Source organism: Geotrypetes seraphini, chromosome 4, assembly GCF_902459505.1.
Source record: "Geotrypetes seraphini chromosome 4, aGeoSer1.1, whole genome shotgun sequence".
NCBI lineage: Eukaryota > Metazoa > Chordata > Amphibia > Gymnophiona > Dermophiidae > Geotrypetes > Geotrypetes seraphini.
In genome coordinates, this window is record NC_047087.1 from 59,095,941 (window position 1) to 59,120,930 (window position 24,990).

Genomic DNA, 24,990 nt, shown 5'->3' on the forward strand with positions numbered 1-24,990 from the left:
AAGAAGAGGGTTCGGGTGGGTTGGGGGGACCTCAGGGCGCGGTGGTGGGGGTGCCGGATGGCGGTGGGGGGGTGCCGGATGGGGCGGGGGGGCTGGTTCGCGGGGGGGGGGGGCGCTCACAAATTGAGGTGCGCTCAGTTTACGAGGCACCAAGTTTGCAAATGTTTTGCTCGTCTTGCAAAACACTCGCAAACCGGTGCACTCGCAAACCGAGGTACCACTGTATATGTAAAGAAGGGGAAGCTTTACTAATAGGTGATTTTAACATGACGGATGTTGATTAGGGTATCCCCCTATTGTGGGGTCTTCCAGAAGTAGAGAGATCCTAGATTCTCTACAAGGAAAAATGTTCCAGCAGTTGGTAATGGAACCCATGCGGGTCATACTGGACTTAGTGCTTAAAACGGGGAAAGTGTTTCTGATGTTACAGTGGGTGATCATCTGGCATCCTGTGATCACTGCATGGTACGGTTTAATAATAAGACGGGTATACGGAGGGCTCATTCAATAGTAAAGGTTCTAGACTTTAAAAAAACTAACTTTGTTCAGATCTGGGATTACGTCAAGGAATTGTTATCTGGATGGGAATGTCCGGAAGGAGTAGAAATTCGTGGGCAAAACTGAAAGGAGTTATTGTAAGGGCGACAAACCTTTTGGTGAGGCAAGTAAGTAAAAGTAAGAGGAAAAGAAGGCCACTTTGGTTCTTAAAAGTAGTAGCTGAGAAGGTAAGGAATAAGAGGTTAGTTTCATAAGCTACAAAAGATCGCAGAAAGAGGAAGATAGGCAAAAATATCTGGAAACATTAAGAGAGGTTGGTTGAGTAGTCAGGAAAGCAAAAATACAAATAGAAGTAAAAATAGCTGACAAGATAAACGGGGAAACAAGACATTTTTTTTAGATATATAGTAGAAGAAATGTAATAGTGGAATTGTGAGACTCAAAAGTGAAGGGGGGTGTAGAAGCTGATAAAGAAAAGTCTGAATTGCTTATAAAATATTTCTGTTCTGTGTTCATTGCTGACACCCCGGGAACAGGACCTCAGAAGACAAACACGAATAGGGATGGAGGAGTGATAGACCCTGACTGATTTTCAGAGGGTTGTGTTTGAGAGGAACTATCTAAATTAAAGGTAGCTAAATTAAAGGTAGACAAGTCAGTACATCTGAGAGTGCTGAAGGAATTTAGGGACATTCTTGTAGCTCTGCTAACCAATCTTTTCAATGCTTCTCTAGAGTCGGGACTTATACCGGAGAACTGGAGAAGGGCAGATGTGGTCTCTCTACACAAAAGAGGAAGTAAGGAAATAGGGAATTACAGGCCAGTAAGCAAAATTAATGGAAATGCTTTTGAAAAAGAGAATGGTGAAGTTACTGGAATCTCGTGGATTAGAGGACCAGAGGCAACATGGATTCATTAGAGGTAGGTCTTGTCAGACAAATCTGATCAATTTCTTTGACTGGATGACCAGAGAATTGGATAGAGGGAGTGTGCTAGATGTGGTGTATTTAGATTTTAGCAAAGCCTTTGATAGTGTTCCACACAGACATCTAATAAATAAACGGAGTACCCTCAGGATGGGTCCCGAAGTGATGGGCTGGGTCAAGAACTGACTGAATGGAAGATGACATAGGGTAGTGGTTAATGGAGCTCGCTCTGAGGAAAGGGATGTTACCAGTGGTGTGCCTCAAGGTTCTGTTCTTGTGCCTGTTCTTTTTAACATTTTTATAAGCAATATGGCTGAAGGGCTGTCAGGTAAGATTTGCTTCTTTGCGGATGATACCAAAATCTGCAATAGAGTAGACACCCCAGTTGGTGTGAACAACATGAAGAAAGACCTAGTGAAACTTGAAGAACGACTTCACCAACAAGTGTGACTACATCTCCCCGTTTGTCTTCAGAGAAACTGTGTTCCAACTGAAATATGTCAGCTAAAATTTAATGCTAAGAAATGCAAGGTCATGCATTTGGGCTGCAAAAACCCAAAAGAACGGTACCGTTTAGGGGGTGAAGAACAGTGGGACTTGGGGTGATTGTATGTGATAATTTTAAGGATATATAAAACAGGCAATTAAAGACCAGTGATAGTTCACATTGGGTTGTCTGGGTAAGACTGTTTTCAAACCCAGTCAGCTGTGAGCACTTGAGGTCTTTTAGCCTATAAAACATAAATCTCCACATAGTACACATAGTTTGAAAATAGTACATATAAAGACTGTGAGTTTATGTTAAAATACTCCTCTATATTCATCAATTATTTAGGGATAATAATCTTAAGGTGGCCAAACAGGTTGAAAAGGTGATGGCAAAAGCTAGAAGGATGTTCGGGTGCATAGGAAGAAGTAAGGCCAGTAGAAAAAAGGAAGAATTGATGGCCCTGCATAAGATTCTTATGAGACCTCACTTAAAATATTGTGTACAATTCTGGAGACTGCACCTTCAAAAAGATATAAAAAGTAGAGAATGACATGGGAAAAAATCTGTCCCTGTCACCAGACCACCGTCCCCTTCACTGCCCTGTCCCTGCCATTCCCTTCACTGCCCTGTCCCCGAACCCGCTGATGCCTTCGCCGTCCCCTTCACCGCCCCGTCCCCGCAGCATCCACCCTACCCTCTCACCACCTCACCTTTAGCGGCCCGAGAATCTCCCTCTCTCCCCTTACCTTCGCAGCGTAAAGAAACTTAAGGGAGGGAAGGCGCGCGGTCCCTTCCCTCCCTCCCTCCGGCCAAATATATCTCCCTCTCTCCCTCCCCCTTACCTTCGCGGCGCTTTAAAAAAGAAACTGATGCCGGCATAGCCTTCCTGTGCCGCCCTGCATTCGTGTGTGTGTGGGCGGAAGCTTCTCCTCTGACAATTGTCATTTTATAAACACAAATAAAACATAGCAAGGTTCAACAAAACCCATCTCCTTTCCCTTTCACAAATATCTCTTTCACTATTGTGAAAACTGAACAAACCAAATTACTACAGAATGCTACATAGAAAAATCAAGCTAACAGAATACTTTAGTCACACATGGCAATAATAATGTTAAGGGAGTGCAACTAGGGCAAATGCCCCCTAGTCAGAGAGAGAGCCCTAAGCCAGCTGGAAGCTAAAGAAGCACAACCTGGACTTTGCTGTCCCCAGTTATGTCTAATACCAGCTCTAGCAGGATACATATTTCAAATCTGAAATATTCTAATCACAAAATATAAAATAAATTTATTTTTTTTCCTTTTTGTTGTCTGGTAATTTTATTCTTCAAATCACATTGGTCTCAGGCTTTGGTTTTAGGTTCCTTCTGTCTTCATCGTGGCATGGCTGGCTCCTGAAGGTAAAATAGGCACAAGAGTTGCTGAGGAGAAGATGCCGAGTTTGACACGGGTGCAATTTTTTTTTACCACAGGAGTAAGACTTTTCACTACTCCCATGGGACGGTGAAAGATCTTGTCCCTATTCCTGCAGTAAACCAGTTGCAAATGTCTCCATTACTGCGGTGACCTGCGGTTTACCGCAGTAAACGGTCCCCGTGTCATTCTCTAATAAAAAGGATGGAGTTGGTCCAGAGGAAGGCTACTAAAATGGTGCATGGTCTTCGGCAGAAGGTAGATGGAGACAGACTTAAAGATCTCAATTTGTATTGGAAAGATGGGAGAGGGGAGATCTGATAGAGATGTTTAAATACCCACATGGCATAAATGCGCATGAGTCGAGTCTCTTTCATTTGAAAGGAAGCTCTGGAATGAGAGGGCATAGTATGAAGTTAATAATAATAATAATAATAACAGTTTATATACTGCAGGACCGTGAAGTTCTATGTAGTTTACAATAATTAAAAAATGTTACAAATTGAGTAGATATAACAAAGTTAAGGGTTAGTGATTAACAATTCTGGGGATCGGTAGTTGTGGACTAAGATTGGTCAGTTACCTAAATACTTCAAGAACAGATATGTTTTTAGGTGTTTCCTAAATTCCCCATAAGTAGTATGCATAAGCAGTTCCAGATCTTTACCCCATAATGTTGCTTGATGTGAGAAAATATGTTGATGATGACTTTTAAATTTACATCCTCTAACCGGTGGGAAAACAAAATTCAGATGTGAGCTTCTCTTATGTTTTTTTGTTGTGAAAGAGAAAAGGTCAGTTATATATTTAGGGGCCAAACTATATAGTACCTTAAAGCAAAAACATCCAAACTTGAACTTCACACACGCCTCCATTGGCAGCCAGTGTAGAAGTCAGTAGGAAGGTGTTACATGATCGAACTTCTTCAACCCACAAAGTAGCCTGACTGCCGCATTTTGTACCAGTTGCAATCGCCACATATTCTTCTGGTGAACTGCCAAATAGGTGATGTTACAGTAATCAAGTTGGCTCAGTATAAGGGATTGTACCAGAAATCTAAATGATGAAACATCAAAGTATGCTCTAATGGACCGAAGTTTCCAGAGGGTGTGAAAACTCTTTCTAACTAAGGAATGCACCTGGTCTTTCATGGTCAGGCTCTGGTCCAATGTTACTCCCAATACCTTCATAGTAGATTGAATAGGATAGCTAAGATTATTGATGCACAAGCGGGTGTGGCGAAGCTACAAAAAATTTGTTTTTTCTGGATTAAGCTTTAGCCTGAATTCAATCATCCATTGCTCCATCAAATTTAGTACTTCTGTAGCTTTAGGGGTAGCTTCCGAGAGAGAGGTAGTGAATGGGATAATGATCATAAAATCATCTGCGTAGCTAAATAATTTTATCCCCAGTTGGGACAATTGCACACCTAATGAAGACATGTACACATTGAAAAGCAATGGGGATGGTGGTGACCCCTGCGGCACGCCAGATGGATTGCTCCATGTATCAGAGAGATTGTGATTAAAACGTACTTGATAGGTGCGGGATATAAGGAAACCTCAAAACCAGTTTAACACATCTCCTTTGATTTCAATTGCGTCTAAGCATTGTAACAGTTTCCCATGGTCCACCAGGTCGAAGGCAGAACTCATGTCAAATTGCATGATCAGGGCGTTAAGGCCTTTACTAAACAAGAAATGCAAATTATCCAAGATAGCCACCATTACTTTCTCAGTGCTAAACAAAGGCCTAAAACCGGATTGAGTTTCATGCAGAAGAGAGAACTGGTCAAGATATTCCATCAATTGGGTATGCACCAATCCTTCCATGATTTATATAGTAAATGGAATGGATGCTACTGCTCTATAGTTGGTTACTGATTCTTAATGATTTTTTGGAATTGGGGTTATTATAATATGACCATTATTAGTGAGAAATTTTTCATTTTTAAGTTATCGGTTAAATAATTTAGCAAAGACAGTTTGAATTTTAATGGAGCTGCTTTCATAATTTCTGGGGAACATGAGTCCAGAACATAGTATGATTTAGAGTACTTGTTATATAATTTGATATAATTATTCCATTCTAAGTCTTGAAAGGAACTCCAAATCTTGTCCGCTGGTATTTCATTTCCTTGTATGTTAGTTGATGTTCGTATATGTCAATTGTCGAACAGTTATTTTTTAGGTTTTTAATTTTTGAATCGAAATGCTGTGCTAAATCATTTGCGGAAGGTGGTTTAATATTATGCATGAGCTGAGTGTAACGTGTGATGTCAAATAAATTAGTAACCAGGTTGAGCAGTTCTTTTGTATTGATTCCTTTTGAGCTAGTATTAGATGAGTTAATTTTGGATGAATAAAAAGCTTTACATTTTTCTTTTATCAGTTGTAGAGTTTTATGTTGGATCTCCAGTTATTCTGGTCTGACAGTTTTCCCATTTTTTTCCAGATTCTTTCCAATCATCTTACTGATTGTTTCATTTTTAGGAGTTCGGTGTTGAACCATTTGTTGTATTTATTTGAGCAGCTTTTACTCTTTCGTTTAGGGGCAATTTTATCTAAAATGGATGTGCTAGCTTTCATCCAGTGATCACAGAAATCAACCCCTTCTCCTGTCTCCGCTTGTAATTCATATTGTGACCAATATTCCTCTGGATTGATATGACCCCTTGTGAGGTGTTCTCTTTTTACCCGTGGATATGTTTTAGATTTTAAGTGAATCCAGATTAAATTGAAATAATAAGTAAAATGATCAGACCAGATATCGTGGCGCCCAAGTACCATCAGATAGAGAGATGGAGGGGTCTAAAATCTCATTTGTGGACATAGCTACCACATCTAAATGATGGCCTTTTTCATGTGTTTGTGTGGGTAAAGGGAGATTATAATTAAGCAAGGATAGAAAGTTTTTGAAGTCTTTTGTATCTGGATTGTCCTCTTCATCTAAGTGTAAGTTTATGTCTCCTGCAATAATATTGCGTGATGAAGTAATTGAATTGTGTAGAACAAATTCGCAAAAATCCTCTCTAGCTTTTGGTCAGTTTTTTGGCGGGACATAAAATAGTATGCAAGAGAGGGAATCTTCTAGTTCCTTATTGCTAATTTTACAGGCTAATATTTCTAATTGATTGGTCATTTTGAAGTCTAATAGTTCAACTTCAAATTCTTCCTTAAAAACAATTGCTAGTCCTCCCCCCTTTTCTTCCATCATGATTTAGCATGTGAATTTTAAAGTTATCTGGTAGAAGATCATTTATTATTGGATCATCTTCAAACAGCCATGTTTCCATTAGAAAAAGACAGGCTATTTGCTTGCTGATGATCCAATCTTTAATTAAAAAAGCTTTATTCCTGACGGATCTGGTGTTAAGATATGCACAAGGAACAGAGGTGGATGTGATAGGTTTGGTAGATGTAGTGGTTCTGATAGGTTTTACTTCCCTTATCCTTTTTTTAAGGATACGTTGATATCTTCCATTGCTTGAGATAACATTGATATGATTTACTCTTATCTTCCTGATGGTTAATTAGAAGCCTAATAGATAGATCAGGATAGTGGACTGAGTGTAATTGTGGGTGGAGTGACTTAACATCCTTAATGTTACTGCTTATTAAATAGATCAGTAAAATCAGGAGGAGATTCATGTTTGCAGATTAAAAAGTCTCCTTCCTGTCGTAATAACTATATTGGTTACCTTATCACTCCCAGTTTCTGGGTTATTTAATTAACACTAAGTCAGATTATTCAGTTCTTAAAAAGTATCCAGTTCTAGAGAGTAATGATTTGTTGAGTGAGTTAACTCTCAAGACCTGGATCTCACATGCGCTTAAAGTACAGAGTGTAAGAACCTCAGCAGAGTCCGGTGTTCAGGTTGGCAGGGCAGGGAGGGAAGATGGTGGTGCCCTTCCTCTTTGCTCTGCCGGCTGAAGAGGTCTGCTTTGCTTCCCCTGAGAGCAATCAAATCCAAGTTTTCTTCTATATTATCGTAAAGGACATTCAAGGTTTTCTCCCTTCCCTCAAAGGTTTCATGTTTCCAAAGGTCTAGCCTTCTCTCGTGGCCTGATTAGCAACAGTTTAAAAAGTTACCTGCACCCTATTTTGTCTTGTTCAGCCCTAAAGTTGCTTCCCCAGAGTAGTAGAGGAAGCCTTAAAGGTGAGGAAGAGAGCAGCAGCCCAGAAGTAGGCAAACCAAATCTGCTGGCAAGCTGAAGAGGGCGAGCTCGACTCCAATATGTTCAGCCGTGTGCTCTAGCAGTGGCGGCAATAGCGGCTAAAAAGCCCAACAGAACATGTCCATTGGCACAGCACCTTCCAGGCTCGCGTCTGCATTCGTCCTCCTGCCCGAAGCCTTGAGATGAGGCTCCAGGGGCCCCATGAGCGATGTACCCGCCTTGCGTCCCCGTCAGGCGATCCGCCATGCCCAGAAATGCAGTGGGCATGCGCAACTCGCAGGTCTCTGCTCTGCCACGAGAACAACCCCACTGGGATTCCTTCGCCAAGTCGCGAATACAGCAGGGCACGGCGGCGTCACAGCAGTATGATCTGCGACGGTTCCTGGGCGAGGGAAGTGCTGCAGATGGGAAAGCCTGCTGGAGACGGCATTTGTAGGAAGCCGACTGCTCAGGGCCTCCCTCTGTTAGAACCGGTCCTAGACGCTATCTGGATGCTGAAGGGAAAAGCACTCAGCAGCCAACAAGGAACTGAGAAGCTGCAGTCCCGAACCAGCAAACAGAGCACCAGCGGCCATCAAACCACTCACCAGGAAAAGCGCAGGCTCAACAGCCACGAGTTGCCAACGTGTGCGGAAGCACTCCTCTCCCCAATGCAGAACCGCCAGTCCCCACATCGGCAAAGGCTGGTCCCCGCGTCGGCAAAAGCCCCGCATGAGGTGAGTCTCATTCATCTGAAAGGAAGCTCCGGAATGAGAGGGCATACGATGAAGTTAAAAGGTGATAGGCTCAGGAGTAATCTAAGAAAATACTTTTTTACAGAAAGGGTGGTAGATGCGTAGAATAGGTTGCTGGTAGAGGTGGTGGAGACAAAATCTGTGTCTAAATTCAAGAAAGTGTGGAACAGGCACATGGGATCTCTTAGGAGGAGGAGATAGTGGATGCTGTCAATGGGAAGACTGGATGGGCCATTTGGCCTTTATCTGTCATCATATTTCTATGTTTCTACCCCCAAATTACTTACTGTAACTGATGAAATTGCAGCATGTAACTCTGGAGTCTGCAAATCTTCCTCTGTTGATAATCTAACTGGAATTGGCTCTTCCTTTGGTAGAAAATTTAGTAGGTCTGCCGTCAATACAGATCCACTTGGTGGAAGATAAGAATGCCTCCATTTCAATATAACATTGATAGTGCCACTGTTGTGTCCTTCATTATTTGTGAGTTGAAAGATACCTGAAAAAATTTAATCAAACCTTAGTTCCACAACAGCACTATATTTTGTGTAAAAAAACTTTTAAAAGAATAAAGATGAAGAATAGAAAGCTAGAGAGATTAAGATGAATATTTTAGAAGCACTATTCACCATTTAGACATGTATAGTATATAAACCAGCATTTAGACGTTTATATTGCACAAATGTTTAAATCCCAATTTTACAAAATTGAGATATACACCTATAAAACTGAAAACCATGCATATTCTAAGGGGCATAATCTGGGTATCTTCTGGATAGGTCAAAGCACTGCCCCCAACTTTCATGGTAAGATTCAATATATAATGAAATGTAAATTCAACAAGGATGGATGCAATCAAGTCTGGCCGTGTTCAATCTGCTGAATCAATTAAATTTGGTCAATTGGTTGATTAACTATGGGTGCAAGTACTTTTTGATATGGGTGTTGGCTAAATTAGTTCCTTAAAAAAAGAGGATATACAGTATACTCTCTGTTAACCGGAACTCAAACAACCACAACTCTCAAGCATCCAGCAACCCCCCTCAAAAAAAAAACCCAAAACAATGACCAATGACCCAAAGAAATACTATAATACTTAAATGAAAATAAAATCAATTTCTGATGGAAATTTAAGTGTAAACTTAGTATGCACCTGAGTACGCATACGCTTTGCCTACCAGATGTCTGGTAGTTTGTCTGGAACAGTTTATGGCATGACTTAGTATGGGGTAAAGTATTTGTTAGGCCTATTTTTAACAGTAACTCTCAAGCAACCAAAAACTATATTTATCCGGCATCTATCAATCCCCATGGGTGCCGGTTAACTGAGAGTCTACTGTATTGTAATTTAAAAACTGTTAGGCATTTACGCCAATTCCCTTTGTCTACTATCACATTTTGCTTAAAAATCACAAAATACTCAGGATGACATATACTGTACAGTCATGTGAAGAAAAGTAGCTATGACCACCTTCAAATAACCTTTCCTTATTAGGGCTGCCTGCTAAAGAGCTATGCTGTAAGCCTGTAGTGTTCCAGATTCTCTATGGGAACCAGACCTTGAAACAGAAGGGGTGGATCGGTAATTGGAAATTCTTATCCTTCTGTAAAAGAACCGTGTCTGCGAACCCAATTTGTATTGTAATTTAAAAACTGTTGTACTGTAAAAACTATTGTATTGTAATAGTAGACAAAGGGATTTGGTGTAAATGCATAACAGTTTTTAAATTATAATACAACAGTTTTAAAATTACAATACAAATTGGGTTCGCAGACACGGTTCTTCTACAGAAGAACAAAAATTTCCAATCGAGGTGATTTGCAAGCTGGTGAATGACTCAACCTATCATAGGCCAAAGGGGGAAATACATATAAGGTTGGACTAATGTGTTCAACCCTGCACTTCCAGGATTGAATCTTCAGCTGTAAAAGTGATCTAATTTTTTTTTTTATGGTTCACGCCATCAGATCAATCAGAGGGCGTCCCCACCACTGACCAATATAGTCGAACACCTGAAGAGAGAGTGACCACTCCCCGGGTCCAATGTCTGCTGGTTGAGAAAGTCAGCTAGAATATTCTCCACTCCTGCTACATGGGCTGTGGAGATGGCCTGCAGATAGACCTCCACCCATTGAAACAAGAGCTGAGTCTCTAGGTGCAACGGAGCACTTCTTGTGCCTTCTTGCTGACTGACATAAGCAATTGCTGTCAAATTGTCTGAAAAGACTTGGGCAGCCTTGCCTTCCAGGGATGACGCCATTGTCTGCAGCACCAGACAAATTGCTCAAAGTTCCAGGTGATTTATCGACCATTTTCTCTATCAGAAAAAACAAAGGCTCTAAACAGGATGCCCTTTGATATGGCCAACCCATCCATAAAAGCTGACATCTGTTATCAATATTATCCAAGAGTCTATGTGCAGTGGCATGCCCTTCAAGAGGGAAGTGGGCTGAAGCCACCACCTCAAGCTGTTCCGCGAGTCCATTTGAGGGGACCAACAGGACAGAAGAGTGTCTTGAAGGGAATGCATATGAGCCTTTGCCCTTTTGCCCAAGGTACCACCCTCTATTGTCACTGCCATTGACCCCAGAATCTGAAGGTAATGTCATGCAGAAGTTGGCCTCTTCAAAAGGTCTGATATCTGTTCTGTGAGCATCTGTCTGTGGCTCTGGAAGAAAAACACATCCCACTGTCGAAACAGATTCCCAGTTACTCTAGGTGTTGGGCTGGGATCAAGTTTCAAGTTTATTTATATTATTTGATTGAACGCTTTTCCAAATTACAAAGCGTTTTACAAAAGATAAAATAGGATTTCGAGAAATCATTAATACATAGTATATTAACCAAACATACAAGGGTAACAACTTTAAAAACCACTAGAAACAGTAGGAAAGAGGGGAAGAAATACAATTTTTAAAGAAAAAGTACATAAAAGGGAAGTACATTAGGGGGTATGAGGAAAAGAATTAGGGACAGAAGAAAGGTCAATAGGGAGGGATTTTGGTAGTCTGAAGTTAAGGGGGGTTGGAAACAATAAGATTTTACCGGGAAAGTAAACATTCAGTTAAAGGCTTCTTTAAAAAGAAGGCACTTTAAACTTTTCTTAAATTTTTGCAAATCCTGTTCAAGTCTTAAGTATAAAGGAAGAGAGTTCCAAATCGTTGGGGCAGTAACCGAAAAAATAGAAGCACGGCATGTTCCGATAATTTTTAAAGAGGGAACATTTAGAGTAGACTGAGAGGATGATCTAAGAACTCTACACAAACTATATGGAATCAGAAGCCTATCTATGAATGCTGGAGTATTTGTTTTTATTGTCTTGAAGACTAAAAGAGCTATTTTGTATGTAATCCTGTATGATATTGGCAGCCAGTGAGCTTTTTGAAGTAGAGGTGTGACGTGGTCAAATTTTTTTGAACCTGAAATTATCTTTATTGCAGTGTTTTGTATGAGTTGAAGACGCCTTATATCCTTTAGATAAGCCCCTTTTAATAAGGAATTACAATAATCTAATTTTGATATTACTAGGGAGTGAATTAAAGTATTAAGGGAAAACGAATCAAGAAGGGGGACGAGTGAACGAATCATTCTTAGCCTATAGAAACAGTTTTTGACCAATGCACTGATGTGTGCACGGAATGTGAGATTATTGTCTATTAGGACTCCCAATATTTTTGTATTGGTAGTTTGATTAAGGGGTATATTGTCAATTATGATTGGGTTACTGAGTTGTACCCCTTCTTTCCCTGAGAAAAGCACAGTAGTGGTTTTATTGATACTTAAAGATAGCTGATTGACATTCAACCACTCGTGGATTTTTGCCAGCTTTTGGTTAATATTAAATATGTCCTGGGAACTTGTGGGATCAATGGTATGCAAAAGTTGGAAATCATCTGCGTAAGCATATACTGTGAATCCAATGGATTGACAAAGGGTTAAGAGAGGGGCCAAATAGATGTTAAACAGTAGTGGAGACAATATAGACCCTTGTGGTACTCCATAGTTTGTTTGATACGGTTTTGAAAAAGAATTTTTAAAGTACACTGTAGAGAATCTATCTGTGAAATAAGATCGAAACCAATCTAGTACTTGATCTTTTAGGCCGATGGAAGAAAGGCGGTGGAGTAATAAATGATGGTCAATTGTGTCAAATGCTGCTGCTAAATCTAAGGAAATGAGAATGACAGATTTGTGTTGATCTAGATAGTAGTGGATAGATGTAACAAGACCTACTAGTGAATGTTCTGTTGAATGATTTTTACGAAATCCTGATTGGTTGGTAAGTAAAACTTGAGTTTTATCAATAAAATCTGACAGTTGCTGAAATACTACTTTTTCGGTGATTTTGGCTAAAAACGGAGACTCGCTATTGGACGATAATTTGAGCAATCGCAAAGACTGGTTTTTGAATCCTTAATAATCGGAAGGAGAACAGAGTGTTTCCAATCAGTCGGGAGAGATGAAGTAGACAGACTTTTATGAATAATTTGAAGAATAACTGGGCCAAATATTGAAAAATAACGTTTAAGAAGGAAAGGAGGGAAGGATTCAGTTTTAGAACCTTTGAGTTTTATTGATTGAAATAACTGTTTTAATTCAGTTAGAGTTGGAAGAATAAAGTTAGAACATGTAGCTTGTAATGACATATAACTTTTTTGATCTTCATCTGAGATACCCGTAATGGCGCTAGATAGAGATATACTAGTGCTATGCTTGTCTAGACAAGTAGAAACTTTTTTAGTTATGTTTGCTCTAATTGATGTAATTTTAGTGCGAAAAAAATTTGCTAAACAGTTGGCGGAAGGAGTGTCTTCTGTGGAAATAACTGGTTTATGTTTGAAAATTGTTAACTGTTTTAACATTTTGAAAAGTGATGAGGAATTCTTAGTCATAGAAATTTTTTTAATGTAATATTTTTTCTTTGTCTTGTTAATCATTTGACGGTAATGTTGAGAATGTTGTTTATAATTATCCAGGTTGTTTTGTGTAGGTTTGGCGCGCCATTTACGTTCGGCTGAACGTAACTGTCGTTTTAATAAAGCAAGAGAAGAATTATACCGTTTTAGTAAAGCAAGAGAAGAATTATACCAAGGGTTTTTTTGCTTTTTAGGGGAGATAATTTGAATTGTTATTGGAGCTATTTTATCTAAAAGAGATTGACAAGTATTATTCCAAGTAAGTAATTGGTCATTTATTGTTAAAGATTTAAATTTATCTAGATCAAGTATTGGTGAAATGATAAGCGAATCATCAATATTTTGGAAGTCTCTTACCTTGATAACTTTGGGTGGCCTAGGGGAGTCTTGATGAGGGTGTAGTTCTAGAGTTGTTTGGATAAGACTATGGTCGGACCAAGGAACTTTGAGAATTTCAGGTTCAGAAAAGTTAGCAAGTAATTCCCCGGGGGCAAAAATCATGTCTAGTGTATGACCTTTTATATGTATGTTATGTTATGTGTGTTAGGCCAGTTTTTAATGGTATTAGGTTGAGATCATTTGTGTGGGTAAGAAAGTCAGAAGTATATGGGTTAGATTTATCATCAAAATGGAGATTAAAGTCTCCTAAAAGAATAGGAAATGGGGATGTAGTGACAAAGTTTGAGACAATTGATAATAACTGAATGAATGTAGACTGATTAATTGGGGGTGGGTTATATAATAAAAGTAGCTTTATGTTTGGGTTTGTATTAATTTTTAATTGAATGTATTCAATGGAACTTATGGTTTCGTTAATTTCAACTGTTAAGGATAAATTAGATTTGTAAATGATTGCGAGACCACCACCCTTCTTACCTGTGCAATGGCTGAAACAAAAGTTATAGCTAGGGGGGCTAGCATAAGAGAGATAAGCTTCGTCGCCCTCTGTGAGCCAGGTTTCTACTATGCAGAGAAGATCAATTGGCTGGTTGGTTAAAAGGTCTTTAATAATGTGATGTTTGGTTCGTAGAGATCTGACATTGATTAGGCCTATTTTTAAAAAATTGGATAGTGATGGAGTAGTACATTTAGGTGAGGTTAAATTGGACAACTGAAGAGAGTTGTCTGGGGCTAAGTTGATCAGGTTAGTAGGGTTAAGAGTAGATAAGGAGTCTGCAGGGGGAAGTCTGTGACCCAATAGACCGGGGATTTGGGATAAATTAGAGTCCATAGATAGATGATTGGTAAGTGAACAAACTAGTATTAAATAAATATAAGATTTAAATTGAGTCTTACTGAAGATGGATTGTGAATTTAGATTAAAGAAGAAATGTAATAAATATAGAGAAAAGAAGATATTAAATAACTCGTGGAGTTGCCCGCAAAGTTGCGCAATAAGGAGCAGGACTTGCTCCTTATTCGCACGCCTTTGTGGCGTGCGCCGCAAGAGGGGGATAATTTAACAACATGTACCAGCTGAGATGGAGGCGTGTCCAGCGGGCTGCCGCTTTGCGGCGGCGATTCAAAATGGAGGGGAGAGACTAAGGGAATTAAACACAATAAAAATATACGTTAATCAAGTAACTAAAATAAGATCAGGTAGTTGGTAATCCTACTTATAAATTAGTAGTAAAATGTAAACATTGAAATTTCAAATTATATAAAAGAAACAGCATTAATAAAATCAATAAGAAACAGCATTAATAAAATCAATAAGAACAACTTAAAACAGATAAAAAAGTTAACTTACAGATAAAATGGTAAACTTACAGATAAAGAGGTTAACTTACAGATAAAAGAAAGCAGAGACTTACGTACAAACCAGTAAAGTAAACGTTCTTTGAATTTATAAAGTGCTCTCTACAGCCAATAGTAGTGCCGTGGGTTTAACGATATTGGTTTAAGAGTTTAGTGCCTATAGCCTTAGCAAATTTTTTGTGAAACAAACTAAGGTCCTTTTGCGGGATAGGCGTGCGCCCCAAGAGGGGGAGAATTTAACGACATGTACTAGCTGAGATGGAGGCGTGTCCAGCGGGCTGCCACTTCGCGGCGGCGATTCAAAATGGAGGGGAGAGACAGCTGAGATGGAGGCGTGTCCAGCGGGCCGCCACTTCGCGGCGGCGATTCAAAATGGAGGGGAGAGACAGCTGAGATGGAGGCGTGTCCAGCGGGCTGCCACTTCGCGGCGGCGATTCAAAATGGAGGGGAGAGACAGCTGAGATGGAGGCGTGTCCAGCGGGCCGCCACTTCGCGGCGGCAATTCAAAATGGAGGGGAGAGACAGCTGAGATGGAGGCGTGTCCAGCGGGCCGCCACTTTGCGGCGGCGATTCAAAATGGAAGGGAGAGACAGCTGAGATGGAATCTCTTCTTGAAAGTGACTATCCAATCCATGTCCTGCAAAAAATGGACCACACATGTCACTGCTTGTTTTTTTTCTACTTTGGATGGTGCCTTAATCAGCCAATTTTCAAGTATGGGCGCATCTGTATCCCCGCCTTGCAGAGATGAGTGGCAGCTATCATCATCATTTTGGTAAAGGTGTGTGGCGACACTGCTAAACCAAAGGGAAGCATGGAGAACTGGAAATTCTGGAACCTTAAGTACCTCCTGTGAGCTGGAAATATAGGAATATGAAGATAGGCCTCCGTCAAATACAGGGAGGCTAGGAATTTCCCCAGCGCTACTGCCGCAATGACTGAATGTATGGTCTCTCCATGTGGAAATGAGGCATTTTCAGCGCTGCATTGATAGATTTGAGATCCAGGATTGGTCTTCAATCTTCTGAGCCTTTCTTGAGAACTATAAAATATTACATTACATTACATTAGTGATTTCTATTCCACCATTACCTTGCGGTTCAAGGCAGATTACATCCAAACTAAAACAAAAATTACATTCAAAATTTGAAGGAATAGAATAAGCAATGACATAGAATTTTTAAGGTAATATATGTTGGGTAAAGAGTTACCAAAGGGAAGTGGAGGTCTTTAGGAGATAAGAATAGGATGAAATTATGGGTTTTAGATAACGTTTGGTAGATAAAAGAGTATTAGAGAGATCTAATAGAGTGTTGGATATTGGGTTGGGATTGAAATATCTGAAGTATCTGCCCAAGTTTGATTCTCTATCCGGTACAGGCTCTATAGCTCGAATCTCCAAGAGCCTCTTAACTGTTGCTTGAACTTTAGAAACACAGAAACAAAGACACATAGAAATAGACGGCAGATAAGGGCCACGGCCCATCTAGTCTGCCCACCCCAATGACCCTCCCCTACCTTTCTCTGTGAATAGATCCCATGTGTCTATCCCATTTGGCCTTAAAATCAGGCATGCTGCTGGCCTCAATAACCTGAAGTGGAAGACTATGATTGTTTATTTGATTGTTTTTTTTGGGTTGACCAGTCAGTGAATCTATAAAAAGGTTTGTGAGACAGTGACAAAACTTGATCTTGAAGCTCTCTCAAATGATTTCCAGAACTAAGCGATTGGAGCATTTCTGTTCCCAGATCCTGCAGAAAGTTGGCAACCTGCCCCCCTATCTGGCTGAAATCTTCCGAGCCTCAAAAATTTCTATTCCCGGAGTCCCTAGCAGCTCAAAGTCTGCTGTTTAGTAGAGTTTTAGGTTGACGGTCCACTACACAAGCTGTAAGATCATTCAAGCCCTTGGCAAAAATAATCTATCCTTTTAAAGGAAGACTGCTTAGTGTGGCCTTAGAAGCTGAATCTCATGCCTATTGCCTGATCCAGAGCATTCTGCAGGTGGAGATGGAATAAACGGAAATTTTGCTCATGATACTAATAATGTCATCAAGAGCGTCCGCTACATAATTTGGGAGCTGTCTTCGTCATCCGACGCTGGAAGCCAACTGAGCCGAGTGTGGCAAGCCCATGCTGAAAATAAGGCCAGCACAGTGGCCTTAATCCCTAGAGCTAAGGCTTCAAATTGTTTTTTAAGGATTATATTCACCTTGCGATCCTGTGCATTTTTTATCATCATACTTCTTTCACTGGGTAAGGAAGTCTGCTTGGTGACTTCTACTCCAGCAAAGCCACTTTAGGATGAACAAACATCTGCTGGGATCAAAAGCCACTGGGTAGTTTGGACATGGACTTAGCTACCCTCAGAGAGCCCTCCCAGGTCTCCCAATATTCCATAATTAGCATAGTGATATTTGGATGCAAGGGAAAGAACGTGGTATGAGCTATAGAGCTGTTCATACTGTAACTGAGCACTGTGAAGATGAGGCCTGCGGGGATTCCAATTTTAATTCCCACAGTAAATCCATAATAATGCCCAGGAACAATGCTGTCTTGAACAGGCAACACACTTTAGGGTCTTTCCCTTGGTCTAGGGCCAACACAGCTTCTTGACCACTGGTCTCACACTAAGAACCAAAATCTTCAAGGTGAGGAATAGCTTCCTGGGACAATAAAGAAATGGATTCAGGTCCACAATCATCCCAGTCCTTCTCTGACTGGATCTCTTGGTCCTAGGCTGGGTCTGACTCCAGCAGGAGGGTACTCAGAGAGAACCCCCAAATGCTCTACCCCTAACACGCCTCCAGAAAACTCGGGAGGACTCAGACAATTTAAAATGCACCGCATATCTAACTTACAAATTCTGGAGTAAAGCTCTGCCCTGACGACCCCCTACAGGGACTCAATGTGTCTCCAGTTGGGTTTCATGGACACTGTGCGGCCGTGCTTCGCCAACTCACTGTCTGAGGGCTCCTGCAAGGATCTCTTCCAAGGAAAATGAGCCCTCAGTGGATCCCCAGCCCTAGATGACTCAGAGGTGGCTGATCACATGGCTCCTGCTCACTCCTTTGCATGCTTTGCGACACACAGAACATGGATGCTCCTCAGCTGACCATTCAGTGCATATTGGCAGGATATAGGGTTAGAAAAGTTTGAGAAGTCCATTCCTGTTGATCTTAATCAAAATTAAGGGGTTTGAGGCAGATAAGAGGCTTTTAAAAAAACACAACAAGAAATCTAAGATGGTTACCGCAGCAGCAATTTTGGTGCCAAAAACAGCCTGGAAAAGACAAACTAAAAAAAAAAATAAAACAATCAACCACTTTCTGGGGGTGGGGTGGGGGGGAGGTGACCCTATATCTGGCCCCATAAACTCCCAAAATGCAAACTCCCTCTGATTTTCCCCATAGACTGCAATAACCTTACTCACTATGCCATGAGGTACCTGCCTGCTTCAGGTCAGAACTGTCGCTGGGATACTGGAGAAGATTCCTGCCTCAAATTAACTCCACAATCTGTGGTCTTTGGGCTGCCAATTGGACCGATGTTGAACTGAGCCACAACAGCATCTAATCCTTGCATTGCAATTGGGGAGGAAACACAGTTGGCTCCCGATAATGCCCAAATGGCCGGACACGGGGCCAAACAGCCTGTGTTCAAGCTCCGGATGAATCAGAGATGTGAACAAGCTACTAGGGGAGCAGACCCTGAGCTCCATAAATATTAAAGAAGACTGGCTAGACAGGTATCTTCGGAAGCTGATCCTGCTAGCTGCAGACTTAAGTGCGAGTCTGCATCTTCTCCCAGACAGAGATCTCAGGTTAGTGGGAACTTCTGGGCACCAAGCCTTGAAATTTGGATCTAAAAAAAACATGAAACCCGAAAATAATAAAACACAGAGCAGATTAAAAAGACACAAACTTGCTTGCAGAAGGGAACATTGAAGGGGCATGTGCCTGCCCAATGGGAAGGAGGTGAAGTTGAAAGATGTGTGACATCCTTCTGAAATCAACGTGCTGGTTCAGGGGCATAACCCTAGCATTGAGTTCTACTAGACGCATTGAACTAGAATTAATATTAACGTACATTACAATAATATAACATGTGCTGTTAACATTTCACACCTTAATAAATACCTTCTTAAAAAAGCAGAGTACTCAACTTTTACATAATCATACTGTTATAAAATTACCCTCTTGGAGAGTAGTTTTATAACAAGTTACCTAGGGAGGAAATCTAAATAGGTGCCCATTTTGCCCAATAGATGCATCTATATGTCTTTTACAAAATATGATTAGCCTCACAAAACCTGCAATTCGTATAAATTTACACCTGTTGGAAGTTTGTGTCAATTTATGCCCATGTTCCACCCAGATCCTCTTCCATAACATTAATACAGTCAAACCACTTAGGTTATAAGTGGTATATAAATACTTTAATAAATAGTGTAAAAATAGGTGTAAATGTTCTGCAACTTTCAACACATGAAATCCCTGAAATAATTTTATAAAAGCCAGTTTTTGAAAATAAAACGGAATTTACTTTTGGAAAAAGTTTATAAATTAATTTCATCCATAACTTAGGAAATTGGATCCAAGAATAAAGAAAAATAATAATACAACTGAAAGGTCACCCAACATGATACCCTCTCTACGCAGTCAAATTAGTGAACATATGAGTTCACATGACAACATTAATATCTTCTTTAGCCCTTAGAAATCCTTCACTGTCTGGGGTCAAAAAAACTGAAATTGCTTTTTCCTTTTATGTGTACAGTATATAGCTGATCACCTGGCATTGCCCGGATATTTATTTATCCCAATTTTCCAGTATCGATAGAATTATATTCAGTGATTATGCCTAGTAACACAGAAAGTATTTGATTGTTTATTTCATGGACATCTTCATTTTTAGCAGCAAGAATGGCCCTGTCTATGGGGCTGAACTTGGACTTAAATGGCATTGGAAGTGTCAGTATTCATCTCAGCGAGCCCGAAAACTATGGATTAGACAGTAAAATCTGTTGTTTTTTATAATTTTTACATGTCACCCCCTTCCCATCCCCACAGTATTTTTTCCCAGATAGTAAATCATATGTATACCAAGTTTGGTTGAAATCTAAGAAGTATGGTGTGTGTGTATATGCACAAAGCAATCGTGCACATTTAGGCAGCCAATTAGGAATAAAATAGGGCATGTGCATTTTAAAATGTATACACATTGTTGTCTTTTTCTTCTCTCTCTCCCATCCCAACCAGGAATGCATCTTTATAAAATAACGAAAAGAATATATGCCATATGCCTTGAGTACTTTTAGGCATGCAGAAAGAGAAGATTAAGCACTTACATTACATTAGTGATTTCTATTCCGCCATTACCTTGCGGTTCAAGGCGGATTACATTCAAACTAAAAACAAGAATTACATTCAAATTAAAAGGCATAGAATAAGCGATGACATAGAATTTTTTAAGGTAATAAACATTGGATAAAGAGTTACCAAAGGGAAGTGGAGGTCTTTAGGAGATAAGAATAGGGTGAAATTATGGGTTTTAGGTAACGTTTGATAGATAAAAGAGTATTAGAGAGATCTAAGGGTAAATAGAGTGTTAGATATTACTTACCTTGATAATCTTCTTTCCAGTAGACAGGCATATCATTCCTGACCCTTTGGGTAGCCAATCTATTCCCACGAGAATTAGTGTAGAGAGTCTCATTAGAATTTTTCTCTCTGGGCTGTGCTCCAATTCCTCAGTTCATATGAAAGCCGATGGTCAGTCCTAGAGAGGAAACTGACAAAACATGAACCCATTATCTAATATAATAAAACCCTAAGCCGTGCATGCGCACTCCCACCTGCGTGCTCCCGTTTTCCGTGCACTGTAGGGCACCGCAGGTAGGAGTGCGCATGCGCACGAATCTCTCTCGTTCTCTCTTCTTCTGAGGCGGATGTCAGCCGCGGCGGCTGTGGGCAGCTGCAGACCGTGGTGGCTGTCGGCGGCTGCAGGCCGCGGTGGCTGTCGGCGGCTGCAGGCTGTGGCGGTTGTTGGCTGCCGGCGACTGCAGGCCGCGGCGGCTGTCGGCGGCTGCAGGCTGCGGCGGGCGAGCACGGAGCCACCAGCAGCGGGTGGCGGTCAGCCCGATAAACCCTTGACCTACAGGCCGGGCCAAAGTTTCTTTTTAACTTAAAAGACTGCAGCGGCTCCTCTCACGAGCCGCTCCTGCGTCAGAGAATGCGGCGATCGTGAGAGGAGCCGCCGGAAAGTTACACTGGTTGGGGCTCGGGCTGTTCGGACCGTGCAGGCTCCTCTCTCGTGGTCTTGTCGGCGGACAGGAGGGGAGCAGCTGGCTGGAAGAGAGAAGGGGATGAGCCAGGAGATGCAGCTGTAAAGAAAAGAGCACCTATGCCGTAGCCTCATTGAGGAGCTGGCAAGCCCAGGCAGGAAGGAAACTGTAGACTGACGGAGCAGAGGCAATCCTGAAAGCCTGCCTCAGTGAGTTGACGCTCCCTCACTCAGGAGCCTGCCTCTGTGAGTATTCTCCCCTTTGATGCATGTCTCAGAAATGTTCTTCTGGGACGTTTACTTAAGAGCCTGACTATGGGGAGTTTTAGTGGATAGCCAGTCAGTAAAAGTAGTGAGTGTAGGAGGGGCAGGAGAAGCTAGACTGAGGGAAAAAATGCTGGGAAATGCAGGGAAATGGAGGGAGAGGGAATGCTGCGGCTGCTGCACAGGGAAGTAGGGAAGGAGATAGGAAGAAAGACACAGGGACAGGGGCAGGGAGAGAGACAGAAAGACAGACAGACAAAGGGGGCCACGGAGGGAGAGAGACAGAAAGACAGACAGACAAAGGGGGCCACGGAGGGAGAGAGACAGAAAGAAAGACAGCGGGAGGAAGAGAGACAGAAAGAAAAAGACAGGGGTAGGGAGAGAAACAGAAATAAAGACAGACATATATTCTAGCACCAGCTGGAGGAAGGGAGACAAAAAGAAAAGAAGAAAGACACAGGGACAGGGAGAGACACAGACAGAAAGACAGACAGACAAAGGGGGCCAGGGAGAGAGACAGACAGACAAAGGGGGCCAGGGAGAGAGACAGACAGAAAGAAAGAGAACGGGACAGAGAGACAGAAATAAAGATAGACAGACATATATTCAAGTACCTGTAAATGTAACGGGCTAAAATACTAGTAACATATAAACAAGTGAAAATAAATGAGCCACTTACCTAAATGCAACCTGCACTAATCATTTTGGAATAAAAGGAGTACTCCCTGGATCATGGCAATAGCGGTGGCATTTCCCATCCTTTCGAAATCCAGTCCTCCTGGCATGTCTGAGGCAGAAAGCAGGCTAATGTATATCTGACAGGGCAGGCTTCAGGAATGATGTGCCTGTCTGCTAGAAAGAAAATTATCAAGGTAAGTACCTAATCTTCTCTTCTAGTGCAACAGGCACATCATTCCTGAACCTTCGGGTTATATCAAAGCAGTCTCATGAATTTAGGATAGGACAGATGAGCCTGCTGAAAGTACAGATGATCCGAATGTGAAACATAGAAACATGACGGTAGATAAAGGCCAAATGGCCCTTCTAGTCTGTCCATCCATAGTAACCATTATCTTTCTCTCTCCGAGAGATCCCACCTGCCTATCCCAGGCCCTCTTGAATTCAGACACACTATCTGTTTCCACCACTACCTCTTCCGGAAGACTGTTCCCCGCATCTACCACCCTTTCCGTAAAAAAGTATTTTCCCAGATTACTCCGGAGCCTATCACTTCTTAACTTCATCTTATGCCCTCTCATTGAAGAGTTTCCTTTTATATTAGGTAGGTTTCCATTTATATTATGTAGATATTTAAATGTCTCTATCATATCTCCCCTCTCCTGCCTTTCCTCCAAAGTATACACATTGAGATCTTATAAGTCTGTCTCCATACATCTTATCATGAAGACCACACACCATTTTAGTAGCCTTCCTCTGGACTGACTCCATCCTTTTTATATCTTTTTGAAGGTGCGGCCTCCAGAATTGTACACAACATTCTAAATGAGGTCTCACCAGAGTCTTATACAGAGGAATCAATACCTCCTTTTTCCTACTGGCCATATCTCTTCCTATGCAACCTAGCATCCTTCTAGCTTTCACTGTCATCTTTTCAACCTGTTTGGCCACCTTTAGATCATCACATACAATCACACCCAATTCCCGCTCTTCCATCGTGCACATACGTTCTTCACCCCCTAAACTGTACTGTTCCTTTGAGTTTTTGCAGCCCAAATGCATGACCTTCTATTTCTTAGCATTAAATTTTAGCTGCCAAATTTCAGACCATTCTTCAAGCTTTGCCAGGTCTTTCTTCATGTTATTCACACCATCTGACGTGCTTACTCTATTGCAGATTTTGGTATCATCCATAAAGAGGCAAATCTTACCCGACAACCCTTCAGCAATATCATTTATAAAAATGTTATAAAGAACAGGCCCAAGAACAGAAACGTGAGGCACACCACTGGTAACATCCCTTTCCTCAGAGCGATCTCCATTGATCACTACCCTCTGTTACCTTCCACTCAACCAGTTCTTGATCCAACCCATCACTTTGGGACCCATCCCAAGGGCACTCAGTTTATCTATCAGATGTCTGTGTGGAACACTGTCAAAGACTTTGCTAAAATCTAAATACACCACATCTAGCGCACATCCTCTATCCAATTCTCTTGTCACCAAGTCAAAGAAATTGATCAGATTTGTCTGACAAGACCTACCTCTAGTGAATCCATGCTTCCTCCAGTCCTGTAATCCACAGGATTCCAAAAACTTGACCATTCTCTGTTTTAAAAGCGTTTCCATGCCTGTAATTCCCTACTTCTTCCTTAGTTCCATTTTTGTGGAGAGGGACCACATCTGTCCTTCTCCAGTCCTCTGGTACCACTCCCGACTCTAGAGACTTATTGAAAAGGTCAGTCAGCAGAGCTACCAGAACTTACCTAAATTCCTTCAGCACCCTCGGATGGAATCCAATCCAGCTGCTACCTCTACCCTGTAAAGCTTTGTAAAAATATGGAAGGAGGACCTTGTAGCCACTCTGCATATTTCTTAAGGAGACTCGACTCTGCCCAGGAGGAAGCCATACCTCTAGTGGAATGTGCCTTCAAGGATATTGGTGGATGCTTCCCTTCTTCTGATATAGGCTGAATAAATGGCCATATGGATCCATCTGGAAATAGTCGCCTTTGAAGCTGGGTGGCTCCTATGGGCTACACCTGCTAGCACAAAGAGGTGAATGGATAGGTGAAACTCATTTGTCATCTCCAGATAATGCAGTAATACTTTGTGAACATCCAGATAATGCAGTAATACTCTGTGAATATCCAGTAATCTCAGGACCTTGTCACTGTTCTTGGACCATGAGGGTGTGAAGGCAGGCAACTAAACTTCCTGGTTGACGTGAAAGGACAAGGCTACCTTATGGAAGAAAGATGGACTACTTCTGACTGAAATTCTGAGAGAGTTCTCTGCATGAAAATGCCTGCAGTTCAGACACACGTCAAACCAAAGTGATCACCACTAAAAACACCATTTTGACTGTGAGGTCCATCAATGAGGTCTGCTCTAGAGGTTCATACTAAGCTCTGGTGAGCTCCCTTAGGACCAGGTTAAGACTCCACATAGGAAAAGGCTGTCCTACTGGCAAACACAGATTTTATGCTCTTTTCAGGAATCTAGACACATCTGGATGTGCAGACAGGGTGTTTCCGTTAACCTTGGGTTGGAAATATGAAATACCTGCTACCTGAATTTTCAAGGAGCCAATCGCCAGGCTTTTTTCTAGACCTTCTTGCAAGAATGCTAGCACTATGGAGATCGGGCCATGACTGGGTCTGAACTCCTCTGTGTGTACCAGACCCTAACATAGGTGGCTAAGTTTGATTGTTTCTTGGATCTTAAAAGGGTGGCAATCACCATGTCTGAATAGCCTTTGCGTGATAAGGCTGCACATTCAAGAGCCATGCTGTAAGACCAAAGCGGTCCAGATTCTTCAGGCTGCGTGAGCACCTTGGGAGACTTAGAA

The 24,990-nt window shown here is 41.4% G+C and overlaps 1 protein-coding gene across 2 annotated transcripts in view; it reads right to left on the reverse strand.

The window, feature by feature from the left end:
• Positions 1 to 24,990, reverse strand: part of RPGRIP1L (RPGRIP1 like) — a 326,668-nt gene that overhangs the window by 84,197 nt on the left and 217,481 nt on the right. For both annotated transcript variants that reach the window (XM_033943001.1, XM_033943003.1), the window contains one exon: positions 8,527 to 8,738. In XM_033943001.1, the coding sequence (XP_033798892.1) occupies positions 8,527 to 8,738 (212 nt within the window). The remainder of the gene's footprint in view (positions 1 to 8,526; positions 8,739 to 24,990) is intronic.